The sequence below is a fragment of the Pristis pectinata genome, chromosome 28 (genome assembly GCF_009764475.1).
Source record: "Pristis pectinata isolate sPriPec2 chromosome 28, sPriPec2.1.pri, whole genome shotgun sequence".
In the NCBI taxonomy this organism is placed as follows: Eukaryota; Metazoa; Chordata; class Chondrichthyes; order Rhinopristiformes; family Pristidae; genus Pristis; species Pristis pectinata.
This window is the reverse complement of record NC_067432.1, coordinates 16,490,011-16,517,614: the sequence shown is the minus strand read 5'-3', so window position 1 is coordinate 16,517,614 and position 27,604 is coordinate 16,490,011. Positions and strand designations below refer to the sequence as shown.

General features: G+C 38.4%; 1 protein-coding gene across 7 annotated transcripts in view; it reads right to left on the bottom strand.

The window, feature by feature from the left end:
• Nucleotides 1-27,604, bottom strand: part of lrrc28 (leucine rich repeat containing 28) — a 59,738-nt gene extending 32,134 nt beyond the window's left edge. The window contains exons 1-6 of one of the 7 annotated variants that reach the window (XR_007958333.1): nt 27,544-27,574; nt 20,103-20,199; nt 17,179-17,394; nt 16,200-16,240; nt 14,835-14,872; nt 11,217-11,354 (exon numbers count right to left, since the gene is read on the bottom strand). Coding sequence is in view for 6 of the 7 variants with exons in the window: in XM_052040575.1 (XP_051896535.1) it covers nt 11,217-11,354; nt 14,835-14,872; nt 16,200-16,240; nt 17,179-17,346 (385 nt within the window). In the remaining variant the exon portion in view is untranslated. Of the gene's footprint in view, nt 1-11,216; nt 11,355-14,834; nt 14,873-16,199; nt 16,241-17,178; nt 17,395-18,798; nt 18,859-20,102; nt 20,200-20,725; nt 20,761-27,278; nt 27,386-27,543 lie in introns of those variants that run through there. The other 6 variants (XM_052040575.1, XM_052040571.1, XM_052040570.1 and 3 more) reach the window with 6 other exon arrangements.

Below are 27,604 nucleotides of genomic sequence, written 5' to 3'. Positions count from 1 at the left end.
GCCGTCCCATTCTCTCCTTCCCAGAGGCATAACTTGGTTCTCTTTGTCCTCACCTTCTAACTGACCAAACTTCAATATGCTGTAGGAACACGTTTTTTAGAATTAGCATCTTGTTATAAGAGAAAGTTATTTGATGATTTGGTGCTTAAGGGACCTTTGGGGAATAGTGATCGTAATATTAAAATTGGAAGTGATTTGTTTCAAGTCAAAAATCAGGGAGAGTCTCAAATCTGAATAAAGGAAATTACAAAAGGTGAGATGCATGAATTGGCTAGAGTAAATTGAGAAACTAATTAAAAGTCATGAGAATAGACAGGAGTTAACCAACATTTCAGGAATTAATACACAGCATGCAAATCATATATATTCCATTAATACAAGATAAAGCCAAATGGACAAGTTGTCCAGCTGCAGCTATCAGGGGAAGTTAAAGATTGGGGAAATATAAGAGTTCAGGGAAGAAGGGCCAAGACATTGATAAAGAAAGGGGAAGTAGGATATGCAAGTAGTCTTACCAGGAACATAAAAAAGGACCAAGGGCTTCAGCTTGGAAGGAATTCAAAGAGGAATTTAAAGAAATAGTTATTAGTCAAAACAAAACAGGACAGATATAGGATTTACAGAATTTTTACTTTAAATATTTCCTTGAGCCATGAGAGTTTAGCTATCAAGGTCTCCAATACAGTGCTGCATTTTACACAATAAATAACTGTCCCAAACTCAATACCAAACTCTCAACCCAGTAGATAATTTATTTGACAAATAATTACACCAATTTTCCCCTACTGATGGGACAGTGACAGATGAAACATTACAGTTCAGGGAATATCAAACAAATATGTAACACACTGTAAAAGGGAAAAAACAGATTCATTAAAATCATTGCCTGTGTGTGTGGAAACAAAGGCACTAAACTACAGTCAGGCCCCATTTCCTTTGCTGTCAGATGCACCACTGCTGAAAGGATGTTATTCTATTCACTGAATGATCTGCAAGCAAGAGAAGTGGAAGTCTGTTTATGATTCTCAGGAAGTCTGGTTGGGTGGAAGAATACCAGAACAGGATAAATGCCCAAGTGGATAACAAGGTCAGCTTGCATCATATCAAGTCTGACTCTGTATATTTCACAACTGCAAAATGAAACAGTCCATTTAGTATTGCCAGACCATTGAACTTTTATCATAATTTTAATATTTACTACAGACAGAGGACAGGATAACCTTCCTGAACACCAGAGGCATAACTTTAAATATGGTCACTTTTACATTTAATTATGACATTACAAACATCATAAGTTTATGGGCCATTCCCATATTTTATCTCCAAACCTTTTAAATCAATCTTTTTCCTTCAAGGAAATAATAACATGGCTATCAGCAGCAAAGCACTAACTTCGGAAAGGACCATGGCTAAAAATGTAATTGTCTAGTTGGCTTAGACTTCAGTTTGGAAACAATACAAAATCTCATCAAAACTGAAATTAGATTGTAAACATTCATGCACAAAAGGCAAAAAAAAAACTCCAAGAAAATAAGTAGTTCCTAAATATAATTAAATGAACTGTAGACCTTTAGCAGGTATTGTGAAATGTAAAGTACAACAAACAGACCCGAATTATATCCAGACTATGGGCAATACATAATGCAACAACTGAAGCCCAGATACATGCACAAACTCTGCTCTCTACACAACTAATGAGAGGATGATTTAAAGCTAGCACTTCTTATTTTAAAGAATTTGTTTAGGCACTTCCAAAATGACACTTCATGTTGTTTATGTTATACTCTGCAAATGATGTGGAAGTGCCACTTTAGGTACCTGCATCCTGACAATATAGCACATCCGAAACACAATAGTCTAGCAGCTGGAACACAAATGTTACTTCTTCAGCTTGATCTTGGAGTTAGTTCAGCCTTTGATAGCTGACTTACATTTACAGCCCTGTTATGAAACCAAATCAGAATCAGGTTTATTATCACTGTTTTATATGACATGAAATTTGTTGTTTTGCAGCAGCAGTGCAGTGCAGTGCAGTGCAATGCAATGATATAAAAACTATAAATTACAAAATAAACAGTGCAAAAGAAAAGGAAAAATGAGGTAGTGTTCATGGACTGTTCAGAAATCTGATGATGGAGGAAAAAGCTGCTCCTGAATCATTGAGTATGGGTCTTTGGGTTCCTGTACCTCCTCCCTGATGGTAGTAATGAGAAGACAGAATGTTCCGGGTGGTGAGGGTCCTTAATGATGGATGCTGCCAATGAAGTAGAGCCACTGTTGTGCCTTCTTCGTGACTGCATCAGATCCTTGGAGACGCTGACACCCAGGAACTTAAAGCTGCTCACCCTTTTCACCGCTGACCCCTCAACAAGGACTGGTGCGTGTTCTCCTGACTTCCCCTTCCTGAAGTTCACAATCAATTCCTTGGTCTTGTTGACGTTGTTGCAACACCACTCAACCAGCTGATCTATCTCACTCCTCTGCACGTCCTCGTTGCCATCTGAGATTTTACCAACAGTGGTGTCATCTGCAAATTTATAAATGACATTTGAGCTGTGCTTAGCCACACAGTCATAAGTGTAGAGAGAGTATAGCAGTGGGCTAAGCACTCACCCTTGAGGTGCGCCTGTGCTGTCAGCGAGGAGGTGTTATCACTAATCCGTACTGACTGTGGTCTCCCGATGAGGAAGTCGAGGATCCAGTTGCAGAGGGAGGTACAGAGGCCCAAGCTTGGTGATTAATACTGAGTGGATGATGGTACTGAATGCCAAGCTGTAATCAATAAACAGCAGCCTGACATATGCTTTGCTGTTGTCCAGGTGCTCCAAAGCAGAATGGAAAACGAATAAGATGGCATCCGCTTTAGACCTCATCCTTGCAATGATGCTAACTGGTAATGTGAAATTATATTTAAATGTTTTCATACTGAGAGCAACCATTCATCCTAATCATCAAAAACACAACTGGGCTCCTGCCCCTCTCAGAACGCATTCCACCCAATTCATGCAGCTAATGCAAGCAATTCCAGATGCTTCACTGTACAAAGGTGAATGCAAATGAAACAGGAGTTTCCACTGCAGTGTGCAATGACTAAGATCACTTCCATTAGCAGCAATGTGGTGACATGAAGAGGAGGAGGTAAGGCAAAGAGCGATGGCTATGAATTGGGTGAATGGGGAATGGAAGAAGAGAAAAGGGAAGTAATGCTAATTGGGAATCAGTGCTTTGAGATGAGGTGGGTATAAACTGCATGGATGTATGGAAGTGGATGGCTGTACAATTTAGGGAGAGGGGGCGAGGGGTGATAAAGGGGTCTGCAGTATAAGTAACAGCTGCAAGTAAAGATGTTGGAAAGAAAAGCAGCACTAAATTAAAGACAAGTGTAGGAGGATTATCAGGGACTGAGCAAGTTGTGGGGTAGGAGATGAGAAAGGATCTCAAGAAGTGGCAGCATTAACTGATATCATTGAAGAGACTATCTTTGTGAAGGTGTGGTCATCCACTCGCTTACGCATGCCTCCGGCAGAATGACTTTGGGAAGGGATGCACTACATTATTAGCATTTGGATAAGACAGACGAGAAAGATTGGAAGATAGAAAGGCAAATGCTAAACTTTTTCTAAAATAAACTCTGCACCACACTTAGCAAAAAAAAGTGTACCTACTCTGAACTTCAGGCATTGACCAGTGTTGTCATAGGAACTTCTAATAAAATGAAAACAAAAAAACTCAGTTGTGCTTCCCCTGTGTAGAATATTTACCAGGCTGCAATGCATTCAGTGCCCATAATATTGGCAGGGGTAAACAAAGTTATTTTGTGTGTCTTATTGTTGCAATATTTTGAACTTGTAAATGCCTTCAAATAAAAGTAGAAACATATAATTTTCTTAGTATACAGTATTGTGAGAGACAGTATTTTTTTTCCAGACATGTCCTGAAAACTTTAGGAAAATGGCTTTTGTACCCCAGCCAAAATAAGAACGTTTGAGCATACCTTTCAAGAGTTTTACTGCTGTGGTCACTGATGTATTTTGGTTTCAGGAAATTCTGAGATTTAACTGTTGTTCAAGATCAGTAGATAGTAAAAATGAATGAAAGCACTTCTTGAATTATACTCTTGCAAATTTAAAATACTGACTAATTAGTTTTAGGATTTACTCCAAAGGATACATATGCAAGCTATGTTCTCACCATTTTGTGTGTGAAGCTGTACTACTTAACTCGGGAGTGCAAAGCCCTTTCCATAAACAAAAACACCTATGTATTACTGCTGAAAACCTGCCAGTGTCAACATCCAATGAGATTACACATATAGGTAATGGTCTCTCATTGGATTCCTACATTTTCACCAAGGTATTCATTGTCCTTTATATTGCATTCTCAAGAGCAAGTACTTTCCATAGCATAGTACAAGAAATAACAAACTGGAATATATCTTAATCTACATAGCACATTCTGGTATTTCAAAAATGAAGCAGACAAACTAGTGCCAATTAGAAAAAGCACAGTTTACCTCTATCAATTGTATACCAAATGGAATGTCACTAAAATTATTTCTCCGGAAATCTCAGTAGATATTAAGTTAAACCACATGCAAACCCATTGCTTTTTTCTCTCAACTTTTTAAATCATCCTTCCTTAAAAAGGACTCAGTACAGATAGACATGCACACCAAAAACTCACACTGGTTACAGCACATTAAATGCACAATCTGCATTTACAATATAGAAACAAATCATTTAACATTTCAAGTTTATGGCATATTTGTCTCTTCATGAGCCTCATTCCACTTATTTCATCTCATTCTAACAACTTGTCTTTCTATTCTTTCTTCCTCACATATTTATGCAAATTCCCTTAATATATACTTACAAACACAGAATAAAGCTCTCACAGAGCCGATCTAAAACTTATTATGTTTGTAACAAAAAATTACAGGTATAATGCTTTATTCAATACAAAAATATTTTAGAACTGCACAAGAAAAACCTGCATTTGTGCAGCATCACTTACAGCCTCAGGTCATAGAATCTACTGATTTTTTTTTATTAAGAGTACTTCTTCACATTTTCTGAAGACGGACTGAGAAAACAGTGGGTAGGAGAAGATCAGTGAATTGATGAGTTGATTTAGTTAAGAGCAAGTAATAGTAGAGAATGAAAACTTCCATTGGACAAAATTAGTATTAATCAGTTTTCCATTATAGAACAATCTAACTTTACACAATTCAGTGGACCACTTCTACTGATTTAAACAAAATCCTTTCTGCATTTCTGTATTTTGAGAGTTTGGCTACAATTTCTGCAATCCTACCAGTTCTTAAATTTTACTTCTCCTGCACTTCCAGAGATAAAATATAAAATTAGTTATCCAAGATGCTATCGTTCTTTCACATTCAGCATCCAACCACGTCACTTCTGATGCCTTTTTGTTGAATTTAGCTACCATTGCTCTCCCTCTGAGATTACCATCTTTAAAAAGTTCAACTGGCCCAATTCATACCACATGATTACCTTTCTCTGCAGTTAAGAACTGCCTTCAGTACTGCAAGTTCATTTTGGTTTAGTACTAAGATAGGAATGTGGCAAACACAAGTGGGCTTGTGTATACTATGAACATTAGTTGGCATGAAATTTGTTCATAGAACATGTATAGAACAGTACAAAACAGGAACAGACTTTTTGGCCCATGATGCCACTGTCAACAATGATGCCAATTTAAACTAACCCCATCTGCCTGCACATGGTCTATATCCCTCCATTCCCTGCCTGTCACAACATTGCTATCATATCTGCTTCCACCACTTCCACTGGCAGTACTTTCAAGGTACCTACCACTCTCTGTGTAAAAAAAAACTTGCCCTGTAAATTTCCTTTAAATTTTCTCCCTCTCGTCTTAAAGCTACACCCTCTGGCATTTGCACCCTATTAAGATTCTGACTACCCACCCTACCTATGCCTCTCATAATTTTATAAATTTCTATCCGGTCACCCCTCAGCCTCTGATGCTCCAGAGAAAACAATCCAAGTCTGTCCAACCTCTCCTTATACCCATTAATCTCTAATCCACGCAACATTTTCTGCACCCTCTCCAAAGCCTCCAGATCGTTCCTGTAATGCGCTGACCAAAACTGGACATGATACTCTAAATGTGGCCTAACCAAAGTTTTATACAGCGGTATACAGGACTTCTTAACTTTTATACTCAATGCCCTGACCGATGATGGGAAGTATGCCATTCACACTTCTTTACCACCCTGTCTATGTATGTTACAACTTTCAGGGAGCTATGCACTTGCACTCCAAGATCTTTCTCTACAATAATACTCATAAGGGTCCTGCCAGTTACTGTATACTCTCCTCTTGCATTTGACCTCCCAAAGTACACCACCTCACATTTGTCCAGATTAAACTGCATCCGTCATTTCTCAGCCCATATTTCCAACTGATCAATATCCTGTTATATCCTATGATGACCTTCCTCATTATCCACTCATCACTGATTTTTTTGTGTTGTCCACAAATTTATTAATCAGCCCCCCTACATTTCATCCAAATATATCTATATATTGATCCTTGTGGCACACCACTGGTCACAGACTTCCAGTCAGGATAACACCCCTCCACCACTAACCTCCCTCTTCGATGTCCAAGCAAATCTTGAATCCAATCTACCAAGTGTCCATGGATCCCATGTGCTTAATCGTTTGAATCAGCCTACCACGAGGGACCTTGCCAAATGTCCATGTATACAACATCCACTGCCCTATCCTCATCAATCATCTTCATCAAATCCTCAAAAAACTTAGTCTTGTAAGACATGACCTACCCCACACAAAGCCATGCTGACTATCCCTAATAAGTCTATGCTTTTCCAGATACGAGTAGAACCTATCCTTGAGAATCTTCTCCCAATAATTTCCGTACCACTGATGCAAGGCTTACTGGCCTATAATTTCCTGGTTTGTCCCTATTGCCTTCCTTCAACAAAGGAACAGCACTGGCTACTCTCCGATCCTCTGGGACTTCACTTATGGCTAAAGAAGAGACAGAGATCTTCATCAAGACCCCTAGAATCTCCTCTTTCAATAACCTCTGCAATCACCAATACAGCAAACATTTCTATTTAACAGCCACCTTGCGCTCCAAGGAGCCCCAATGACACTGTGAACTAGTTTTAGAGGGGATAGTATTTTAAGTATAGTATTTTTTAAAAATGGTGCCTTCATCACAATAAAATATCAGAGTGCTTCACATCAGTGTATACCAGAAGGGATAGTGGAAGAGTTGAAGTATTAACGAGTTACTGAGAAAAAGAAAATAAGAGTTAGTATGGCACAAAGACCTAAGGAAGAAAGTCCAGAGCTTTTTCTCACTTTTATTTGGTGGAACCTGAGCTACAAACAGGTTGGTTTATTAATTTTCCAAAGATGGTACTACTTGTGATTCTTTAATTAGCAAAGTCACAGAGTCATACTGTGAAATACTGAGCAGTTCACATTTTAGAATTTCCAGACAGCTGCAAACATTCTAACTGAATAGCTATGGTCACACTCATCTTTAGTGATCCTTTGACACCAACTTGCTGCAGAGTGCCTGCCCAATTCTCAATGGCGAAATCCCTCATTACGGCAGGGCCCTATCTGCATAAATTCCATTTCATTAGTTCGGTGGGGGGTTGGAGTGGAGGTGGGGTGAGAAACTGAAAGAACTTTTACAGTGAGCCAAGTCTCATTCCCTGCCTAGGTCAGCTATCAAACTTGGAAACTACTGAATTGTTCTAACATTTAGAAACTTGCAAAGGCTATCAAAAAAAGAAATCAACTAATATTTAAAAAAAATGAAAAACTAATGGCAACTACAATTAAAGAATACTTAACTAAACTGAGCTACCTTAAAAATATGCAAACTAACTAAGACTTATTTTGGTCCCTCACCACTATTCTTCTCCATTTGAGTGACTGAAGAAATGCTACAAATTTGTACTCCCCCATGAAAGTGTAGAATCCGATATTGGTACACAGCCAGGAAATCATTAGCAAGTAGATCCCAGCAAATTCAGGATTGATTCTGCAATAATGCTCACTTGCACATACAAAGGGCACGTGGCATGTCGACTCTTGTACTTTCCTGTAAAGTCTAGGCCAATGTTCTCAGTACAAACAAGTCAACTGTTAAAACAATTATGACCAGTCAATATCAAACTTTTGAAGGATGAAAATGTATCAATTATTTTTCATCAAAATCGACTAAGAAGCACCTCAGATTGATGAGCGACTGCATTTCCAATCCAGATTAACCCAATCTATTTCAATGACCTGATTATTTTGAACAAAGTTAATGCAAATCCAATCATTTCATTTTTTTAAAAATATTAAACCTTATAAACTTCCGCTCCCCACTGTACTACATTAGCCAATAAACTCTGCTCAATGAGGATGGTCTTTCATAACATCTTAAGGTTAATATTCTGTCAACTACACACGAGAGAGAACTGGATCTGGACTCTGGCTGCACATCAATGGAATTAGAAGGCAGATGGCATGATAACACTCTCCTTGGATAAGTCTTCCACAGCTCTAAGGTTGAACATTACCCATGTATATTACAGGGAATAACAGCAATTCCCCTATCATTCCAATATCCCCATTTCTTTGTTTGAGACTGGCTAGCTGATCAAGCCCAACGGGACCTAATTAATGCATTGGGTTTATGTCAGGCGAAGTTTCAAAAACGTCAGACTGAGAGTGGGTTTTAACTTTATATCTGAGCAAATCTCCATTTCAATCTGTGTACTTCCACGTGCAGAGTGCAATTGTTGTCTGAACTTTCAGGCTACTATTGATCAATGAATACAACTGTAGTGGGTGAGTAATAGGCCTTCACAAGTAAACGGGTAGCAAGGTGGCACAGTGACGAGAGGGACCAGCCTTGAGCCCTGCCCAAGGAGAGAGAGGGATGGGTCTGGGCCCTATTTCTACGCCAATAGAGGAGGGGATTTGGAGGGGTCAGCATACCCTTTAAGTCTGTACAGATTGTACTTACTCTGGCCAGCCACGTAAGCACTATTCCCACAGCCGCACTAACTTTATGCGGCCCCAAGGATCCAATCTTGGCTCAGCTGCCCTTACTATCCTGCAAAGTGGAGTGGTCCACAACCTGCAACTAGGCACTGGGACACTGAAGCCCCATCCTTGGACCGATCTGATGGCCTTTTGACAGTTCACTTTGCCAAAATCTGCTGAACCATTTTAAGTGCTTATGATGATGACCAGTGACATTTAACAACTGTGATTAGGTAAAATAAAAAACATATCTTTTCAATCAAGGGTTGCGATAAGATATCTTTATTAGTCACATGTACATCGAAACACACAGTGAAATACATCTTTTTGCGTAGTGACTTGGGGGGCAGCCCGCAAATGTCGCCACGCTTCCGGCACAAACATAGCATGCCCACAACTTCCTAACCTGTACGTCTTTGAAATTTGGGAGGAAACCGGAGCTCCCAGAGGAAACCCACGCAGACACAGGTAGAACGTACAAACTCCTTACAGACAGTGGCCGGATCTGAACCCGGGTCGCTGGCGCTGTAAAGCTTTACGCTAATCGCTACACTGCCGTGCCTGCCCCTATACATATACGTGCCAACAGTACCTAGTATGAAACTGAGGGGTCGAATGCGAGTTGCTTCTGGCTCTTGAGCTCGGTATGCTTGCGTTGAGCCCACTGGTGGATCAGGAGATCTGATGTACAACATCTGACCTCAAGCTCAAACCTGACTTCTGCATTACACTGTCAAGAGCCATTGCAGGAGTAGATGTCATGAGCTGAATAAGCTGCAAAGTCAGTGGTTCTCTAAATACCGATCATCTAAAGAGCAGTGCAATCCCGCTCGTTGTAAAACAAAATCTGAATTATTTCTAAACAAGGTATTAAACATTGTTTTAGAATTGTGTCAAAAATCAAATGTTTAAATACTAGAAAATCTATGACTGAAAACCCAAATAGTTATGCAAAATTTCTAGCGTGTAACATTGTAGATATAAATAATTACAGCACATGACATTCTATTAAAGAGCATTTCAATTCTTGCTTGAAAACCAAACCACAAGTGACATGGAATCTTACACTGTGGTACCTCTGCCATCTGCTGGCCTAAAGTTACAATTTTCATAGAAGAGGCCACTTAATGGATGAGATGGACTAAATTTGTTTTCTTTGGAAAAAGTAATTATCTTCCTAATTAGTTAATTTATATAGTGCCTTCAATGTAGCAACTTTTCCCAGGTATCTCACAGCAACTTCTTAAAAAATGAGAAGTTAGAGAATGGCCCAATGTTCAAATAATTAACTTCTACAGAATCCTTTTCAACCTGTGGAAAGGTGTAAAAAAATTCTGCATATATTTTTTTCAAGATTATGGCATCAAGATGGCTGGAGTCTGGAACTAGAGGATCAGAATGCCAAGAAGACCAGAGGGTGCAAATAGTAAAGCAGGAAAAGGTTGCAAACATAAGATGGTGTTAATTAGTGCAAATCTTAACACATGCACAACATAAATTTAAAATCAAGGAACTGAAAACTGAAGAGCACAAAGCCATCAAAAGTGCAGGTCACAAATGACAAGTGTGATTTTGCGAAAGAAGCAATGCAGGCCATGGTATTATGGATGGGGTAAAACAGGGACAAGAGCAGGTAACATTTCGAATTTGGTGATGAATCGTAAAAAAGATGGAAATCAGGAAAAACTCCCAATCTCTTTGCACCAATAATCAACAAGTTGAATTGCATACAAATGGCTTAAGTCAGAAAAATAAAAACGAAAATCCTGACATTAGTTCTGTTTCTATGCAGATGTTTCCATAAGATCAGTACACAGTCATGAAATGATTAGTAAAATGTAATGAATATTGTAAATTCAATATCGAAGACAAAAACATCAACATTCGAACCACCTTCCTCCCTTTAAAATGCAAGATATTGTTTGGTAAGCCTTATTAATATTCAGCCATCTTTCATAATTTGATTAATTTTGTTGAGCACAATCAGTTAAAGAACACATGTACAACAACACTGAAGATAATGAAAATATTACTTGCATTAGTGTACATATATATTTTCAATTATATCAGATTCAGATATCTGCCTCTCCATAGGTAAATAGAAAACAGTTCCAATGTCTTTTACAGATAAAACTTAGGGCTACTTCCTTACCTGAAGGAAGAAATTTCAGTTGGTTGTTTGCCAATCGCAGGTGCCGTAAAGATTTCAGCTGACCAATCTCAGGGCACAGGATAGCCAATGCATTATTGCTAAGATCCAATGACTGAAGTTTAACCAGGGTGCTAATTGCTACAATGGAGGAAAAAAAGTACACAAGTTAACATTATCATCACAACAATTTTTACATGCTTTGGAATTCAAATAATGTATTATGTATATTTGTGAAATGACTAGTGGAATATATATGATTAGTACACCAGTGGATGTGGTGTATTTGGATTTTCAGAAGACTTTCAATAAGGTTCCATATAAGAGGTTGGTCAGCAAAGCTACAGCATACAGAATTAGGGTGATATGCTTATACTAATTGAGTATTGGTTAGCCTGCAGAAGCAATGAGTGGGAATAGATGGATTCTTCACAGGTTGGCAGGCTGTGACTAGAGGATGGGATCAGTGATTGGATCACACCGATTCTTGATCTGTGTCAAAGATTGGGCTGAGGGGACCAAATGTTGTACTTCCAAGTTTGTTGATGATAGAAAACTTGATGGATTGAGAGTAGAGATGAGGATATGAGGAGACTTCAAGGGGATACAGAGCGGTTTAGTGGGTGGGGAAAAGACATAGCAAAGCAATATAACATGGAAAAATGTGAAGTCATCCACTTTGGTAGACAAAACAAGAAGCTGGGTATTTTTAAATGGTGAGAAGTTGAACATGGTGATGTTCAAAGAGAACTAGGTGTCCTTGCACACAAATCACTGAAAGTCAACATGCAGGTGCAGCATGCAATTAGGAAGGCAAATGGTATGTTGGCTTTTATTACAAAAGGATTAGAATACAGGGGTAACGATGATTTACTCCCATCATATAGGGCCTTGGCAAGACTGTGTGGAGTTTTAGTTTGTCACCTATGTTACGGACTCAGTGAATGTCCCTTTTAGATTGTGTGTGTGTGTGTGTGTGTGTGTGTGTGTGTGTGTGTGTGTGTGTGTGTGGGGCGTGCTTACGTCAATAGAAGATAAAGGACATAATGACGTTGTTGAAGAAGCAGAAGAAGAAGAGAGAGAGAAGGGAGAGAGACACCAGCCTGCTAGTGTTCTCTATCGATGGATGAGAAACAATAACTGTGTCTGCCACTGAAATCCATGTATGGAAATTGGAAATAATCCGGTGGAGTTCACTTTGTTGCTGACCTGTAGAAGGAAACAGGTATTTGTGTGGACAACCACGATTCGGATGCTTTTCGGGGTGAGGAAGTCACTACCGAGTAAACACTGGAGTGTCGTTTGGGTTCCATCGTGGAACATTTGGATTTCGTATTTACTCTGTCTCTGTTTTTCTACATCTACGTCTTATCTTCTGACAACGGTGGTTGTTGAAAAAGCCCTTACTCATGTTTCACCTTATGGCTAGCGGAACTGAACTTTAAGAACCATTCCTGAACGTGGAGTTTGGGACTTTGTCACACACACACACGAAGAGTTTAGTTTTTGGGGTTAACGTTCAAGGTTTAACATTTTTGAATTCTAACATACTAACATTTTTACTTCTATTTTTCGTATTATCATAAGTAGTGATTAATAAAATAGTTTTTAACACTGAATCAGGCTCAGTGTGTTTCTTTTGTTGCTGGTTCGTGACACCTAAAAATCAGGCTTATTTGCCATGGGGGGAGAATGATGAACAGGTCATTAGACTGGTTCCAGGGGTTGCTGATTGGCCAAATAGAGAAGAAACTGAGGTCCATATTCTCTTAGGTTTAGAAGATTGAAAGTGGATCTGATTAGAACCTAAAATTCTTACAGAGCTTGACTGGCAGGATGCAGGGAGGATGCTTTCCTAGCTGAAGAGTGTAAGCCTTTTAAGACTGAGGCATGGAGAAATTTCTTCATGTCGAGGCTGGTGAATCTTTGAAATTCTCTGCCCTGGAAGGCTGTGGATGATCAATAATTGCATTTATTCAAAGAGATTAATACCTTTCTGGATATTCAGGGAATGAGGGGGCATAACAATAGTGCAGGGAAAGGCAGTTGAATTAGAAGATCAACCATGATCATGACAAATGGTGAACCAGGCTTGATGAGTCAAATGCCCTAACATGAACCTATGTTATGTTATTATATCAAAGATTTTTTTTTAGTTGGACAACGACGACCTAGTCCTCATGTTTAACCACTTTTCTAACTGTTCTTAAATGAACTACACATGCTGAGTAGACAGGTTAGCTGCAATCAATTATTTATAAACCAAACATTACACAATGCAAATACACCACTTAATGTTAACATACTGAAAATAAGATATTGTCAATCATAACTTTGAAGGCAATTACTATTTCATAAATACCCCTTCAGGTTACCTCTCAGAAGAAATTCTATTTTACTGGATTATGAAATGTAACTAAAAATAAACCATAGCTTCATGGAATTGAACTATTTCTCTTTTAAAAATGTGCATGCATTGATTTGCTTCTCATCCTGCGGACCTCAACTTAAAGAAGTCAGTGACTACTCTTCACAATATCTTACCTCAATGGTTTAACCATGAATCTCTTAAGCACACTTTTTTTTATATCATTTCTAGTCTGCTCCAGAAAGACCATAATCACAATCATAATTGAAGATCCATCTGCTTTTACAATTTAAATACTATCAACGTCCGGAGGGTCACCACTGACTAGAAACATAACTGAATTATCGACATAAACCACTGTCCATGACTGGGAATGCTGTGGCAACTGATTTACATACTGACTCTCTGAACACTTTCCTCTACCTGCACAGCACGCAGTAGGTGCAATGGAATGTTCCTCTCTATCATCCTGGATAACAGAGCTCTGAAGGTATACAAGAAATTCAGCAACATTCATGTCAAAATTGCCCACTTAATTGGCACACAAATCCTGTGACTACTCACTCGCTCTACCACTGTGTGCACTTTGGATATAGTGTTGACCAGCTACAAATTGCATGTAGCAACTCACCATGATTTCTTCAACACTACCTTCTAAGCCTGAAATATTTACTACCAAGAAGAAAAAGAACAACAAGCACACAGGGCCTCCACTTCCTTTAGGTCACACATATACAGAAGTATCTTCAAGTGAACTTCAACAGTTCAAGGTGGTAGTTCACCAACGAAGCCAATTAGGTACTGGTGTCCAACACTGGCTTATTTACAATAGCCAATACATGCAAATGAGTATTAAAAAAATCTATCTTCATTCTACTAAAGAAGACGACCATGAGAGGAAAAGGAAGCAAAAATTCAATTCAAACTATCCCTCGTTCACCTGAAGGAATCGTAGGCCTGAATGATTTATTCTCCTTCACATCTGCTTTTGCCCCCTTTAAAAAAATACTGTGAAGATAACAAATTAGTCTTCTAACATCTGCACTAACTTGATTTGGAAATATATTGCTATTCCTTCATTGATGCTGAATCCACATCTTTAAACTCCTTTTCCAACAGCACTCCAGAAGTACATTCACCATAAAGTCTGCAGCAGTTTAGAGCCAATCAATACTGGCTCTGCCAATAATGTAGTAATATGAAAGTGTCTGACTACCAAAACATCAAATATTTTCTGTACAAGTTGTGCTCACCTTCTGGAATGACTTCGATGTTATTGGAATGCAAATATCTAGAAAAGGAAATGAGTTGCATCTTAGCTCAGAGAAGAACAATTCATTCTGATAATTTACATAATGCAAGTATTCTGGCAAAGTTTATGATATATTACAGAAAACAGCATAGTACTTAACTATTATAAAATATAGCCTATGCTGCTCATTATTATTCACAGCTCTGAATAAAAGAAAGCTTTTGTTGTATTAAACAGATTTTCAAGAACCAGTTAAGAAACAAAAACTAAGTGTAGCACATGAATTGTTTAGCATAAGGAACAGATTCTAAGTGCACTTTTGTTGCATATGGGTTCCAGATTCCATAATGTACTGATTAACTCATTGGAAATAAATGTCTTCGCAAAATACTCTTCAATTGGTTCATTTTAGGTAATTTTCCTGTCCAAACTATTTCCCCTGTGGTGTTCAAACACACCATCCAACCTAAAAAGATATTGCAACAAAATCCTGTAATATAGCATTGCACTCAATGCAAAACAAAGTTTAGCAAAACTATTATTCAGCAACACAAAAGTACGATAAGGAGGTCTAAAATGGCGTTAATTGTAGGCAAATCATATTTTCAATTAAGCAGTTTAAATGTGTAGATTGTATTCTTTTTTTAATATATTCATTCAAAGGATGTGAGCTTTGCAGGCTGAGCCAGCATTTAATTGCCCATCTCTAGTTGCTCTTGAGAAGGTGGTGGTGAGCTGCCTTCTTGAACTGCTGCAGTTGTTGAGGCATGGATATACCCACAATGCTGTTTGGGAGAGAGTTCCAGGTTTTTGATCCAACAGCTCTGAAGGAACGGTGATAAATTTCCAAATCATGATAGTGTGTGGCTTGGAGGGCAACTTCCAGGTGGTGGTGTTCCTATGCTTTTGCTGCCCTTGTCCTTCTAGGTGGTAGAGGTCGTGGGTTTGGAAGGTGCAGCTAAGGAGTCTTGGTTAGTTGTTGCAGTGCATTCTGTAGAAGGTACAAACTGATGCTACTCTGCGCAGTGGAGTGAGTGAATAGTTGTGCATGGGGTGCCTAACAAGTGGGCTGCTATATGCTGTCAAGCTTTTTGAGTATTGTTGAAGCTGCACACATTTCATCACACAGTATTTCATCATGCTCCTGACTTGAGCTTTATGGATGGTGGACAGGCTTTGGGGAGTAAGGAGGTGAGTTACTTGCTGCAGAATTCCTAGCCTCGTTGTGTATATGGCTACTCCAATTCAGTTTCTGGTTAAGTTCATAGCTAAGTACTATGCTGTTTTCTTAATGGTGCCAACCAAGATATGCTAAAACAAAATTCATGTGAACTAAGTCGTAAGTGAACAAAAAACTGGTACTCACAATTCAGTAAGATTTGGAAGCTTCTGTCCAAGGTTTTCTGGCTAAAAATAAAATATTGCACATTATTTTTTCATGCTTTCAGTTTGTAGGTGACCTTTTGGAAGTGTAAAATTGAATTTACAAAATCAATCTCATATTTTCCCCATATGGCATGACAACAGACTACACAAAACTACAATACAATCTGCCTGTCACTGCTGGTTTAAAGATTTCCATACCGATGTGTTCGCATATGTTCCCTGGTATAAATAAAATCATTGTTATGTGGCAATTTCATCTGTACAAGAGAGCAAAATGCTGAAGTCCAAATATAAATTGCTGTCCTCTATTTCCCCCAAAGCTAAGATATTCAGTCAACAGCTCTCATGAACTGAATGGCAATTAGCATACACATATCTAAAGAAAGCAAAAGTGAAACAACAAATTTAGCTACAAGATCTTCTATCTTTGGCTAATGGAATAATTCCTATTTTTTCCACGTGTATTGTAGCTTTAAACAATGCAGAATTCACTTAAAATTTCCTTCATTGATATTTATCCCACCTCCTTTCTAGTCTTTCCTCATGCACAATATTTGTACTCTTATCCAAGTGAACATTATTCGCTTGTGACAATAAAACATGTCAAGATGCCACTCAGTTACAGAAGTAGGATTTCCACACAAACAAATTTCCAATAGTCATGAATCATGACTAGAAAAGCCATGAGCAATAAGGGACCCTTGCCATTTTTGTTGGTATCTTTACCCCCATTTTGTCTGCAATCAGCTACTTCAGATCAGACTGCACATCAAACGTAGAAACTTTTTCAATTCTATGTTCAAGTTGACTCGGCGCAATTTAAATCTACCTGTCAGCCATTAAATCTAATAAAGTTGGAATCACAAAAGCACCTGAAACTTGCTCATAAGCTTTTCAAACAATCTAGTTATTTGTCTTAAAAACATAAATCGACCAAGTACTAGAAATGTTAAATGTACCAGTGTTGTTAATGAATTCATCTTCATATAGAGATGTTCTAAGTGACGTGCGCCACCATCTTTCAGTAATTCATGAGGGAATTTGCGAAGGTTCTTGTAATTTAGGTATAGATTTTTGTGCTTCTCCTGCTTGGCAATTGAGATTGTTTTCCAAAGGTCAGTGTTCATGATTCAATTGTTTTAAACAGTAGTCACTACATCATATATTCATGGTTTCTTTGGGAAAAAAATAATATAGACTTAGGTTAATCAAAAAGCAAAGGAAATACTTTTGCAATTCACCACCATCATTAACCAAAGACAATAAAAGAACATATAATTACAGGAAACAATTATCTAAAAGATACAGTAAGCAAAACATGAAAAACTTTTTAAAATTTTGTTCACCTAATTCCTCTTTAATATTGCTCTGGGAATCACATTTTGAATAACTACATTATACTTCAGGTGCAACACAAGTAATTTCAGATTTTTTTTTAAATGTATAAACCGACAAAGAAAAGTACATCATAAGACTTGGAAATGTTAAGATTAACCCTTTACATACCATATTTTTTTAACCTGTTAAAATGGATAAGACTATTAATTTTATTTCATGGAATGTTAATGGTTTAAATAATCCACTTAAACGCAAGAAGATTTTTAAAGTTTTTCATAGACTAAATGCTCAGATTATTTTCGTTCAGGAGACTCACATCAGGAAGAAAGATAATCAACGTTTTTTTAGATTTTGGAGGGGTCAACAGTTCCATTCGAATTCACAAGCAAAGGTGAAAGGAGCTTCTATTTTTATAGACTCCTCAATTTCGTTTGTTCATCATGAGACAATATCAGACCCAAATGGTAGGTTTTTATTAATCACTGGTCTGCTTCATAATAAAAAAGTTGTTATGGTTAATGTTTATGCACCCAATGTAGATCACCCTGAATTTTTTAAACATCTATTTGCATTTTTTCCTAATTTAAATGAATACACTTTGATTATGGGTGGAGATTTTAACTGTTGTCTAAATCCTTCCATGGATAGATCTGTATCAAATCCTGCACTTCTAAACAAATCCGAAACGGGTATGCCTTGAGCAACAATCAGTTCCTGACTTTTCATTAGTGTCTATTTTAGGTGCTTCTCTCCCTTTTGCACTTACCAAGTTAAGTAAACATACGACTAACCCAATTGTTAAACATACAATACGAATATGGTTTCAATTTCATAAATTTTTTGGATTGAATAAATTTAATTTGTTAAGTCCCATTCAATCTAATTTTTTCTTCCATCCATCTAGAGCTGACTCAGCTTTTTCCATATGGAAAAGGAAGGGAATAGTATGTTTTGGGATCTATTTAGTGATAACTGTTTTTCATCTTTTGAACAATTGTCTAATAAATATAATTTGCCCAGATCACACTTTTTTCGATATTTGCAGATTAGAAATTTTTTTAAAACTACTATACCCTCTTTTCCGACACCTTACAAAATTGAAACTACGGAAAAAATTTTAGGTCTTAATCCTTATCAGAAGGGCTTGATAGCGATAATTTATGATTTAATTATGAAAATACGTCTAGAATCATTAGGCAAAATTAAGAATGAATGGGAAAGTGAACTCCAGACATCTATACCTATAGAGACTTGGAAGAAAATTCTTCATTTAGTCAATACATCTTCAATGTGTGCCAGACACTCGTTGATACAGTTTAAGGTAGTCCACAGGACCCATATGTCCAAAGACAAGTTAGCTCGTTTCTATAACCATATAAATCCTATATGTGATAGATGTAAATCGAATGTGGCTTCTTTGACACATACGTTTTGGTCCTGTCCTCTTCTGGAAAAATATTGGAAAGACATTTTTAACATTATTTCAAACGTATTGAAGATCGATTTACAACCTCACCCTATCACTGCAATTTTTGGATTACCAAGGATAGAGTCTGGCCATTTATCTCCTTCCGCTAACCGTATGATTGCTTTTGTTAAATTAATGGCCAAACGACCCATTTTGCTTAAATGGAAGGATCCAATACCCCCTACTACTTTTCAATGGTTTTCTCAAAATATACCATGTTTAAACTTGGAAAAAATTAGGAGTGGTACTGTTGATCCTTTGCTTAAATTTGAAGATATTTGGAGTCCATTTATTCAATATTTTCACATGATGTAGATCCCCTTTCAATAACTTTCCAACTTGGAGGAACGGACTTGACGACATATTGCTCTGTTTCTACTGAGAAATTTTAGCCCAGTTTTTTTTCTCTTCCCTTTTTTTGTTGTTTGTTTTTCTTTTGAAAAGTTTTTTTTTGTTTCGTTTATATTGTTTATAATTTTTTTTATTGATTTGGGTTTTTTTTTAATTTATATAATAAATCTTTTTCTTTCCTTTCTTTTATATTATATTCATTTACTAAGAGATCGTTGGATCTACAGATTTTTTTTATATTTTATTGTTCTTTATGATTATATATGCTATGATTGTTATCCTGATCTCTTTGTATTACATGTATAAATATTGATGCTATATATCAATCTGTATTAATTTGAAAACTAATAAAAAGATTGAAAAAGAAAAGTAGATCAGGTTGATGCAAAAGCAAGTTTAGCTTAATGCAAAAGTGAAAATACAGGTGACCATGTTACTAAAGTGGGGGGGGTGAGGAGGAGGGGGTTTGTTTGTTATGTTCCTAGAAAATGGTGCGTATTGCAATTTCCTATAACACAAAGATGTTTCATCTTCATAAGAGTCAAGAAATGCAAATCGAAAATAACTTATATCCAAGTATTTACTTACACATAAGTTCCATGAAAGCAAATTTTATTATGTTAAATTTTTGGGTTGTGATTTGTGAATTCTGTAAGGGTGAATTTCCGTAACCTGAAAGGCCTGTATCTCAAATTTCTTACTAGTATGGTCATGCAAATGTCCTACCTGTATAACTGTATGGCAGACATAGCTTCACCTGTATTGCAGACATAGCTTCTTACCAGTACATCATACTAGCTTATTGTCACCTCTGGTTTTATGCCTGACAGAAATTCATAAAATAAAAATAGAGATCATTCGTTTATGAAGCAGTCCTACTATGTGGTTACAGGTTTCCTGCTCTTTCCAATTTAACTTACTGCAGGATATTTATCTGAAGCTTTCCACTTAATTATTACATGTTAAGATGCTACTCAACTACAGAAGCACGATGGTCCTTATCTGGCTTGAGCACAAATTTCTAACAGTGGAAGTCATCAGCAACAGAAACCCTTGTCATTTTTGTTAGTATCCCTGCCACCATCTTGTACGTAATCAGCTACCTCAGATCAGACATAGAACCATTTCCATTCAAGCAACTCAGTTCTAATCTAAAATTTACAGCTGAAAATACCCTTGGTGTTGGGTCACATTTTGTCAATGTTGAGTTTATCCAAATATTTTCCAATCTTATTCAAATATACCCACATTTAAAATATACTTACATAAGAACAAAGTAACAAGCAATCATGGTACAAGAAATAACAAAGACACAACAGCATCATTTACTTCTTAATTATTATACACACCAGGAACAAAGTGATAGAGTTGCTGCTGTAGAACCACTGCAAAACCAAAGAATAATTTTAAACATGTGAAACATACCCAAATGCTCTTACAATCTAACCCTTTAAATTGGTCCAAGATAGAATCAAATCAGATCAGGCCACACCCACAAAAACTGGCCACAATCGTAGGCAAAATTAGAAGATTCTGTCAACTGCACTAGTTTCTTAATACCCAAGCACCAAGTGAGCACAATTTAAATATTTTTCAAATAAATTCTTAGTTACTAATTAATTTGACTAATATACGACACAGAAATTGCCAAATTAATCAAAAGAAATAAGAACCTAAGAAATAGTATATGTAGACTATTCAGTCCCTCTTGCCCACTGTGACATTTAATAATATACCACTAATCCTCCCATCTTATGATTCCCTCAATAAATAAAAATCTATCCTCCTCTGCTTTGAATAGACTTTGTAGCCAAGCTCCGTGACCTTCTTAGACAAAGTATTCCAAAGATTCACAATCTAGTGGGTGGAGAAATTTCTTCTGATCTTCTTCCTAAATTTGATTTTGAGACTGCATTTCAGACCGATTTTGAGAATGTGACCCCATTAGGGAAGACAACATACCTGCACCTACCCGGGAAGAATTTTGTACACTTCAATGAGATCACACCTCATTCTTCCATGCTCAAGAGAGTACAGGCTCTGATTGCTCAACCTCCCCTCATAGGACAAGTGCCCAACCCCCACTATTCCAGAAACCAATTTGGTTAACTTTTGCAACGCTCTACACGTAATTGTAATAAGACATTTTTACTCAAGTTCAAATACTCTTGCATTCAAACCTCTTGCAATAAAGGCCAAACTTCCTAACTGCTCATTGTATCTAGGTACCTTTTTATACAAGGTCACCCAACTCTGTTGAATACTAACACCTTTCAGTCTCTCACCATTTAAAATATACCTTATTATTTTTCCTACCAATATGCATGTCCTCAGGTTTTTCCATATTATGTTCCATCTGCCATGTCCTTGCCCATTCACTTAGCCTGCCAATATTCCCTGAAGCCCCTCTGCACCCTCCTTTACTACATTAGCAAACTTGATTCTATACACCATTTGAAATGAAATTACTCAGACGTGAAGGACTGAACACTATTATTCTGGTTTCTGCCCTCTTCCTTTCCAGTCCTGATGAAGGGTCTCATCCAGAAACATTGACTTGTTTATTTCCCTCCATAGATGCTGCCTGACCTGAGTTCCTCCAGCATTTTGTGTGTGTTACTCCAGATTCCAACATCTGCAGAATCTTTTGTGTCTCCATTAAAAATACTGACTTGTGAGGAAAGTATACTCAACTATATTAAAAACTCCCTTCAGTTTATAATGCAAGGAATACTTTTTAAATGGAAAAGTAAATAAAAGAGCATGATGATATCTAACATATTGTCCAATTGACTGGCTCATGGAAGATAATGATTTTTTGTTAGATTAATTCACATGATTTGGGCATCACTGGCAATGCCAGCATTTAATGCTTACATCCTTGAAACAGGTAGTCTTTGGTAAAGGGAATTCCAGCATAACATTTCGACATTAGAATGGTATGTGATTTGGATGTGATGGTATTTCCACACCTCTGTTGCTTTTGTCCTTCTAGATGGTAGAAATTGCTGCTTTGGGAGGCATTGTTGAAGCACCCGTGACAAGTTGCTGCAGTGCCTTTTATAGATGGTGTCATGGTGCATCATGGTAGGGAAAGTGAACATTTAGGATGGTGGATGAAGTACCAATCAAGTGCGTTGCTTCAAGTTGTATGGTGTTCTAGAGTGTCATTAGAACTGCAGTCATCTAAACAAATGGAGACAATTCCATTCTGTTCAATTCCTGATGTGCCGTGCAGAAATTCTTAATGAGAATTCAAAAATCAGGCAGGAGGCACTGAAGCTTGAAGTCCCACACCACCAGGTTCACTACTTCCCTTCAACCATTCAGTTCTTGAACCAACTGGCAAAACCCTAATCACCATGGTTTAGTAACACTATGACTACTTTGCACAAAAATGGACTTTGCTTTTTTTTTGTTCTAATTGTGTTTTCTTACAAAAATTGTGTATAATTTTTGTTTAAGTTATGTTTTTCTGGTGAATGCTACGTGTATGATATTATGTGCCTGTGATGCTGCTGCAAATAAGTTTTTCATTGCACCTGTGCATACGATAATAAACTCAACTTTGACTTGCTCTCAGAGGCACAGTATCTATTCAATCGACCTATTTAAGTTTATGGTTAATTATTAGCTCCAAGGATGTTTGATGGTGGGAGATTCATCATTGGCAATGTCATTGAATATGAAGGGAGGGTGGCTAGAATCTTACAGGTACTCATAACCTTGCACTTTTGACCTGTGAGTGAACATTACTTAACACTCATAACCACACAGCTGAATACAGTCCAGATTTTGCTGGATGCATACATAGGGTGTTTCATTACTAGAGTAGAGTAATCGCAAATATAAATGAAGATATTCCAATTAAGCAAATGAACTTTAGGTGGAACAAACTAAGTTTATTTGTCCCATTTTAAACTCATTTAGAGTTCAATCATGCATGATTCAGAGAAGATGCATCTAGTGGTTCTCAACCAGAGGCTGTATGCCTTGAGCCAGATGAAAACTGCTCCAACCCATATTAAATTGTTGAAAAATTATACACATTGCTACCCTACAGTATGCTAGAATGTGGCTATTAAGTAGATTAAAAAAAACTGCACTGTGTCAATAGACAACTGTGAGACATAGAAAAAAAATGATTGTTTTGTAGGTTGAAGACAGACAATGTTGCAAAGACTAGAAAATAACAAAAAGGCACACGAAGGAAAGAAATTGCAATTTGACAAAAGACAACAGAAACACATCAGTGATATTATTTGCATCCTCCCTGGTGAAGGCAGAATAAAAGTATGTGTTTACTTGTTTTACCATTTCTTTGTTCCCAATTATAACTTCCCCCATAAATGACAAAAGGGGACATTCATTAGTTTTCACTAAATCCTAGTTTCCACTAAATCCTAGTGCCATCAATCAAATCTTTGATATAGATTATAAATAGTTGAGGCTGCAATAGTGATCTCTGAAGCACCCACTAGCTTCTGATTGCTAATGTGAAAGAAACCCCTTAATCTGACTCTTTCCTGGTAGTTAACCATTTCAGTATCCATGCTAATATATTACACACGTCCCATGCGGTGATCTTTGGAATCCTCCACCTCAGGGAGCTAAGTTATTGAGTACATTCAAGGTTGAGATTGATAGATTTCTGGACACCAAGGAAATCATAAAATATGGAAAAGTGAACAGCAAATTCATAAGGCATGGGATCAGCCATGATATTAACTGGGCTCAAGGGGCTTTATGGAAAACTCCTGCTATTTCTCATATTCTTCACTTTAATAAATTCCAAATGACAAAGCTCAATTTTTAATCTTACCTATTTTTGTACCAAAAATTACATTGGGGGTAAAAAAAAATTAGAAAATGCAAGGCTCAGCAAGGTTAAGTAAAACCTGATGATATGGGAGTTGAAGCAGCCAGGTTTGTGGCCAAAGTTTCATTCATACAGACACTTTGATGGACAGATGCGACAATCTTCTAGTCATTCACTTCATAATGCTTCCAACTGAAATGGGAAGTGTATTTTTAAGAGCATACAGCAGTATGTAAAATCAGGCAGCTTGTGGCAGCAAAGTGAAAGGAACTAGATAATTTAGAATAGCACAAAAACTAAAAACTTTCACTTCAACTTGTCTGACATGGTGTTTACACTTTACTGCTCAGCATACCATTGTAATGTCTTTTTGTCACATCTACTTGTTTAAGTTTCCATTTGGAAGTACCTAAGCAATTACTCTCAACTTGTGGTTGCAAATCACATTCTAAACACCTGGAAAAGATAAGTCTCTCCAGAAATCTCTCATGCATGCATGGCCAATAGCTTTGGAGCCAACCACAAGTGGAAACATTCCTTCCACATTTGTAAACTCACAACTAAATTGATCTTTAAGTCTGATGCAGGGTCTCAACCAAAATTTTGACAATTCCTTTCCTCCTTGCAGATGCTGCTCGACCCAGTAGTTTGCTTTTTGCTCCAGATTCCAGCGACTGCATTCTCATGTGTCTCCATTTTACTACTCCACTGCGAAGTCTCTTCATGACATGCCAACTTTGAAGATGTTTTCCTCCTCTCTTTGACATAAATTCCGTGATTCCCTCTCTCACTGCTCCCCTCTTGTGGTTTCTACTGCTCTTCAACCAAATTTTTACTAAGACTCGTTATTACAGCCACGTGTCCTTCCTCAGTACTTCCCTTCACTGCCACCTTGTCCTGCATAGCTTCCAGCTCCAATTTCAGGCCTCCCACTTCGGCCCCAGCCAGGATCTCAGGTATGTACATTCACTTCTCCCTGTGGTTTTCCCTCTGTGTCCTATGCTCTATCATCTCCGCCATGCGTTCTGGTCTTTTCTCTTCCTCTCACAGCTCCAGGTCTCGCTTTCCCAAGTGTTCCGGGATCCACAATTCTTCTTCCTCCTCCACCGCTGGATGCACTCTTTCAATCTGCTGTTCCTCGTGTTCCTGACTTCAGCAAAGAACCAGAAACTTACCCGACTCCAGGCTCCCGATCTTCTGTCTCAACTTCCTCGCTCTCCAGCCTGACTTCAGGCTGCTGAAGCTCCGCCAGTACCACTTGGCTCCCAACACTCCACCGGGTCTTTCTCCTTCTTCCCCACCACCATTCTCACTACGGACCCCACCCTCCTCTGACCTCATATCCCACCCACAGCTCTAAAACCATCCTTCCCCCATTCTCCTCCCCTCTTCCCCCCCTCTGAGCTCCCACCCTCCCCCCAGCACACTCCACACCCCCACCCAAGCCCCTCCTCCCATGCCTTGCTCCAATGAGTTCTAAACTCATAATGATGTTGAGCTCTTCTTCTGTTGCCTCTGCCTTCATGCCTATTTCTTTGGCATGGAGGCTTCAACCCCTCACTGATGACCACTTCTCACACCTCCAATTATCCCCTTCCTCTAGGATACCCCTTTGGGCCTTTTTTCCCTTCTGTTGACCTTTCATCTCCAGCTGCCATCACGACATCAACCACCTCAACTCCTCCACTCCCCTCAACCACTTCAACCTCACCCCATCCAAACATGCCACTCTCCACTCACTTTGCAACAATCCCAACCTAATCAAACCCACAGAAAATGGCAGTGCCATTGTAATCTGGCAGACCAGCCTCCATCTCAGAGGCCAGACGGCAACACTCAGACACCTCCTCGTACCTATCCCTGGACCACGACCCCACTAATGAACACGAGGCCACTATCTCTCACACATCTCATTACATCAGATGTCCCCTCCACAGCCTCCAAATTGATAATGCCCCAACCCCAGACTTCCGACTTCCACCCAAGATCCACAAACAGGACGCTGATGGTAGGGCCATTGTTTCTGCCTATTTTTGCCCCATACCTCGACTCTATCCTGCATCCCCTTTTCCAGTCCCTTCCCACCTACATCTGGGACACCTCGCATGCCCTCCACTATTTTGACAACTTCCAATTTCCTGGCCCCCACCATCTCATCTTCATGATGAATGTCCAGTCTTTATCCACCTCCACACTCCCTTCCCTAATTAGGAAAATCTTAACACCCTCTGCTTCTTCCTGCAACAAAGGTCCAACTAGTTTACCTCCACTAATACTCTCATCTGCCTGGCAGAACTTGGTCATACCCTCAACTACTTCTCTTTTGACTCCTCACTTCCTGCAAACCAAAGATGTAGCCATGGATACTTGCAATGGGCCCCAGCTACACTTGTCTTTCTGTTGACTATGTGGACCAGTCCTTGTTCCATACCTTCTCTGGTATCTGGTACCAAAACATCAACAATTCCTTCTCCCCCCCAGCAGTTTGTTTTTTTGGGTCAAAACCCTGCATCAGGACATGATTTGGCATTTGGAGTATTGATGCTGGGTTTCAACCTGAAACTTGACAATTCCTTTCCTCTGACAGATGCTGCTCGACCCACTGAGTTCCTCCAGAAGATTGTTTGTTGCTCCAGATTACAGCATCCACTGTCTCTTGCATCTCCATTGCTTTCTACTCAGCTATTTAACTCAATTCCAAAAATCATGATCTCTGCCATAAACCCAAGATGTAGTATACAGTTTATTAATTAGTCCCATCTCACCCAGAGAAAGAGATCCATAATTTCAAAGGAAGCAACATGAACAATACAAACCACAGAGTAAAGATAATATCTCTTCACCTATAATACAAAGTCTACATTTAAGTGCAGGGAACACTTAGGAGAGAAATCATCAGAGTGACCATCACAGCAGTTCAAATGTGCGTTAGTTCGTTAAATAACAGACCCACAGGGAAATGCATACTCTATCATTACTTACTTACACACAACAGAAATACGGCCAAAGAAACAACGCGCATCTTTAACATTACATATAGTATCTCCACAATCTCCCAATGCACCTTATAGCCTATGACGCACTTTTGAAAGTCGCTGTTGTAATATGCAGAGAAAATCAGGTGCTGTTTTTGCAGTGTTAAACAAATAGCTGACTGCACAGAACCTACTGGAGATGTGAACGGTGCGGAGGCCCAGTGGAACATTGGTCAAGCCTCAGGCCACAGTGAACACACTAGACCCAGAGCTGGCGCCCTACTCTCGGTTTCTACTCTGCAGTGGGGCCCCTTCAATCTCACACAGACAACACACACAACGGACAGACATTTTAAAACAACATAACCCTCACCTAACCGTGACACCGACACGTCCCACAACAACCGTGCCCCAAGCCAGCTTCTGATTCGTTT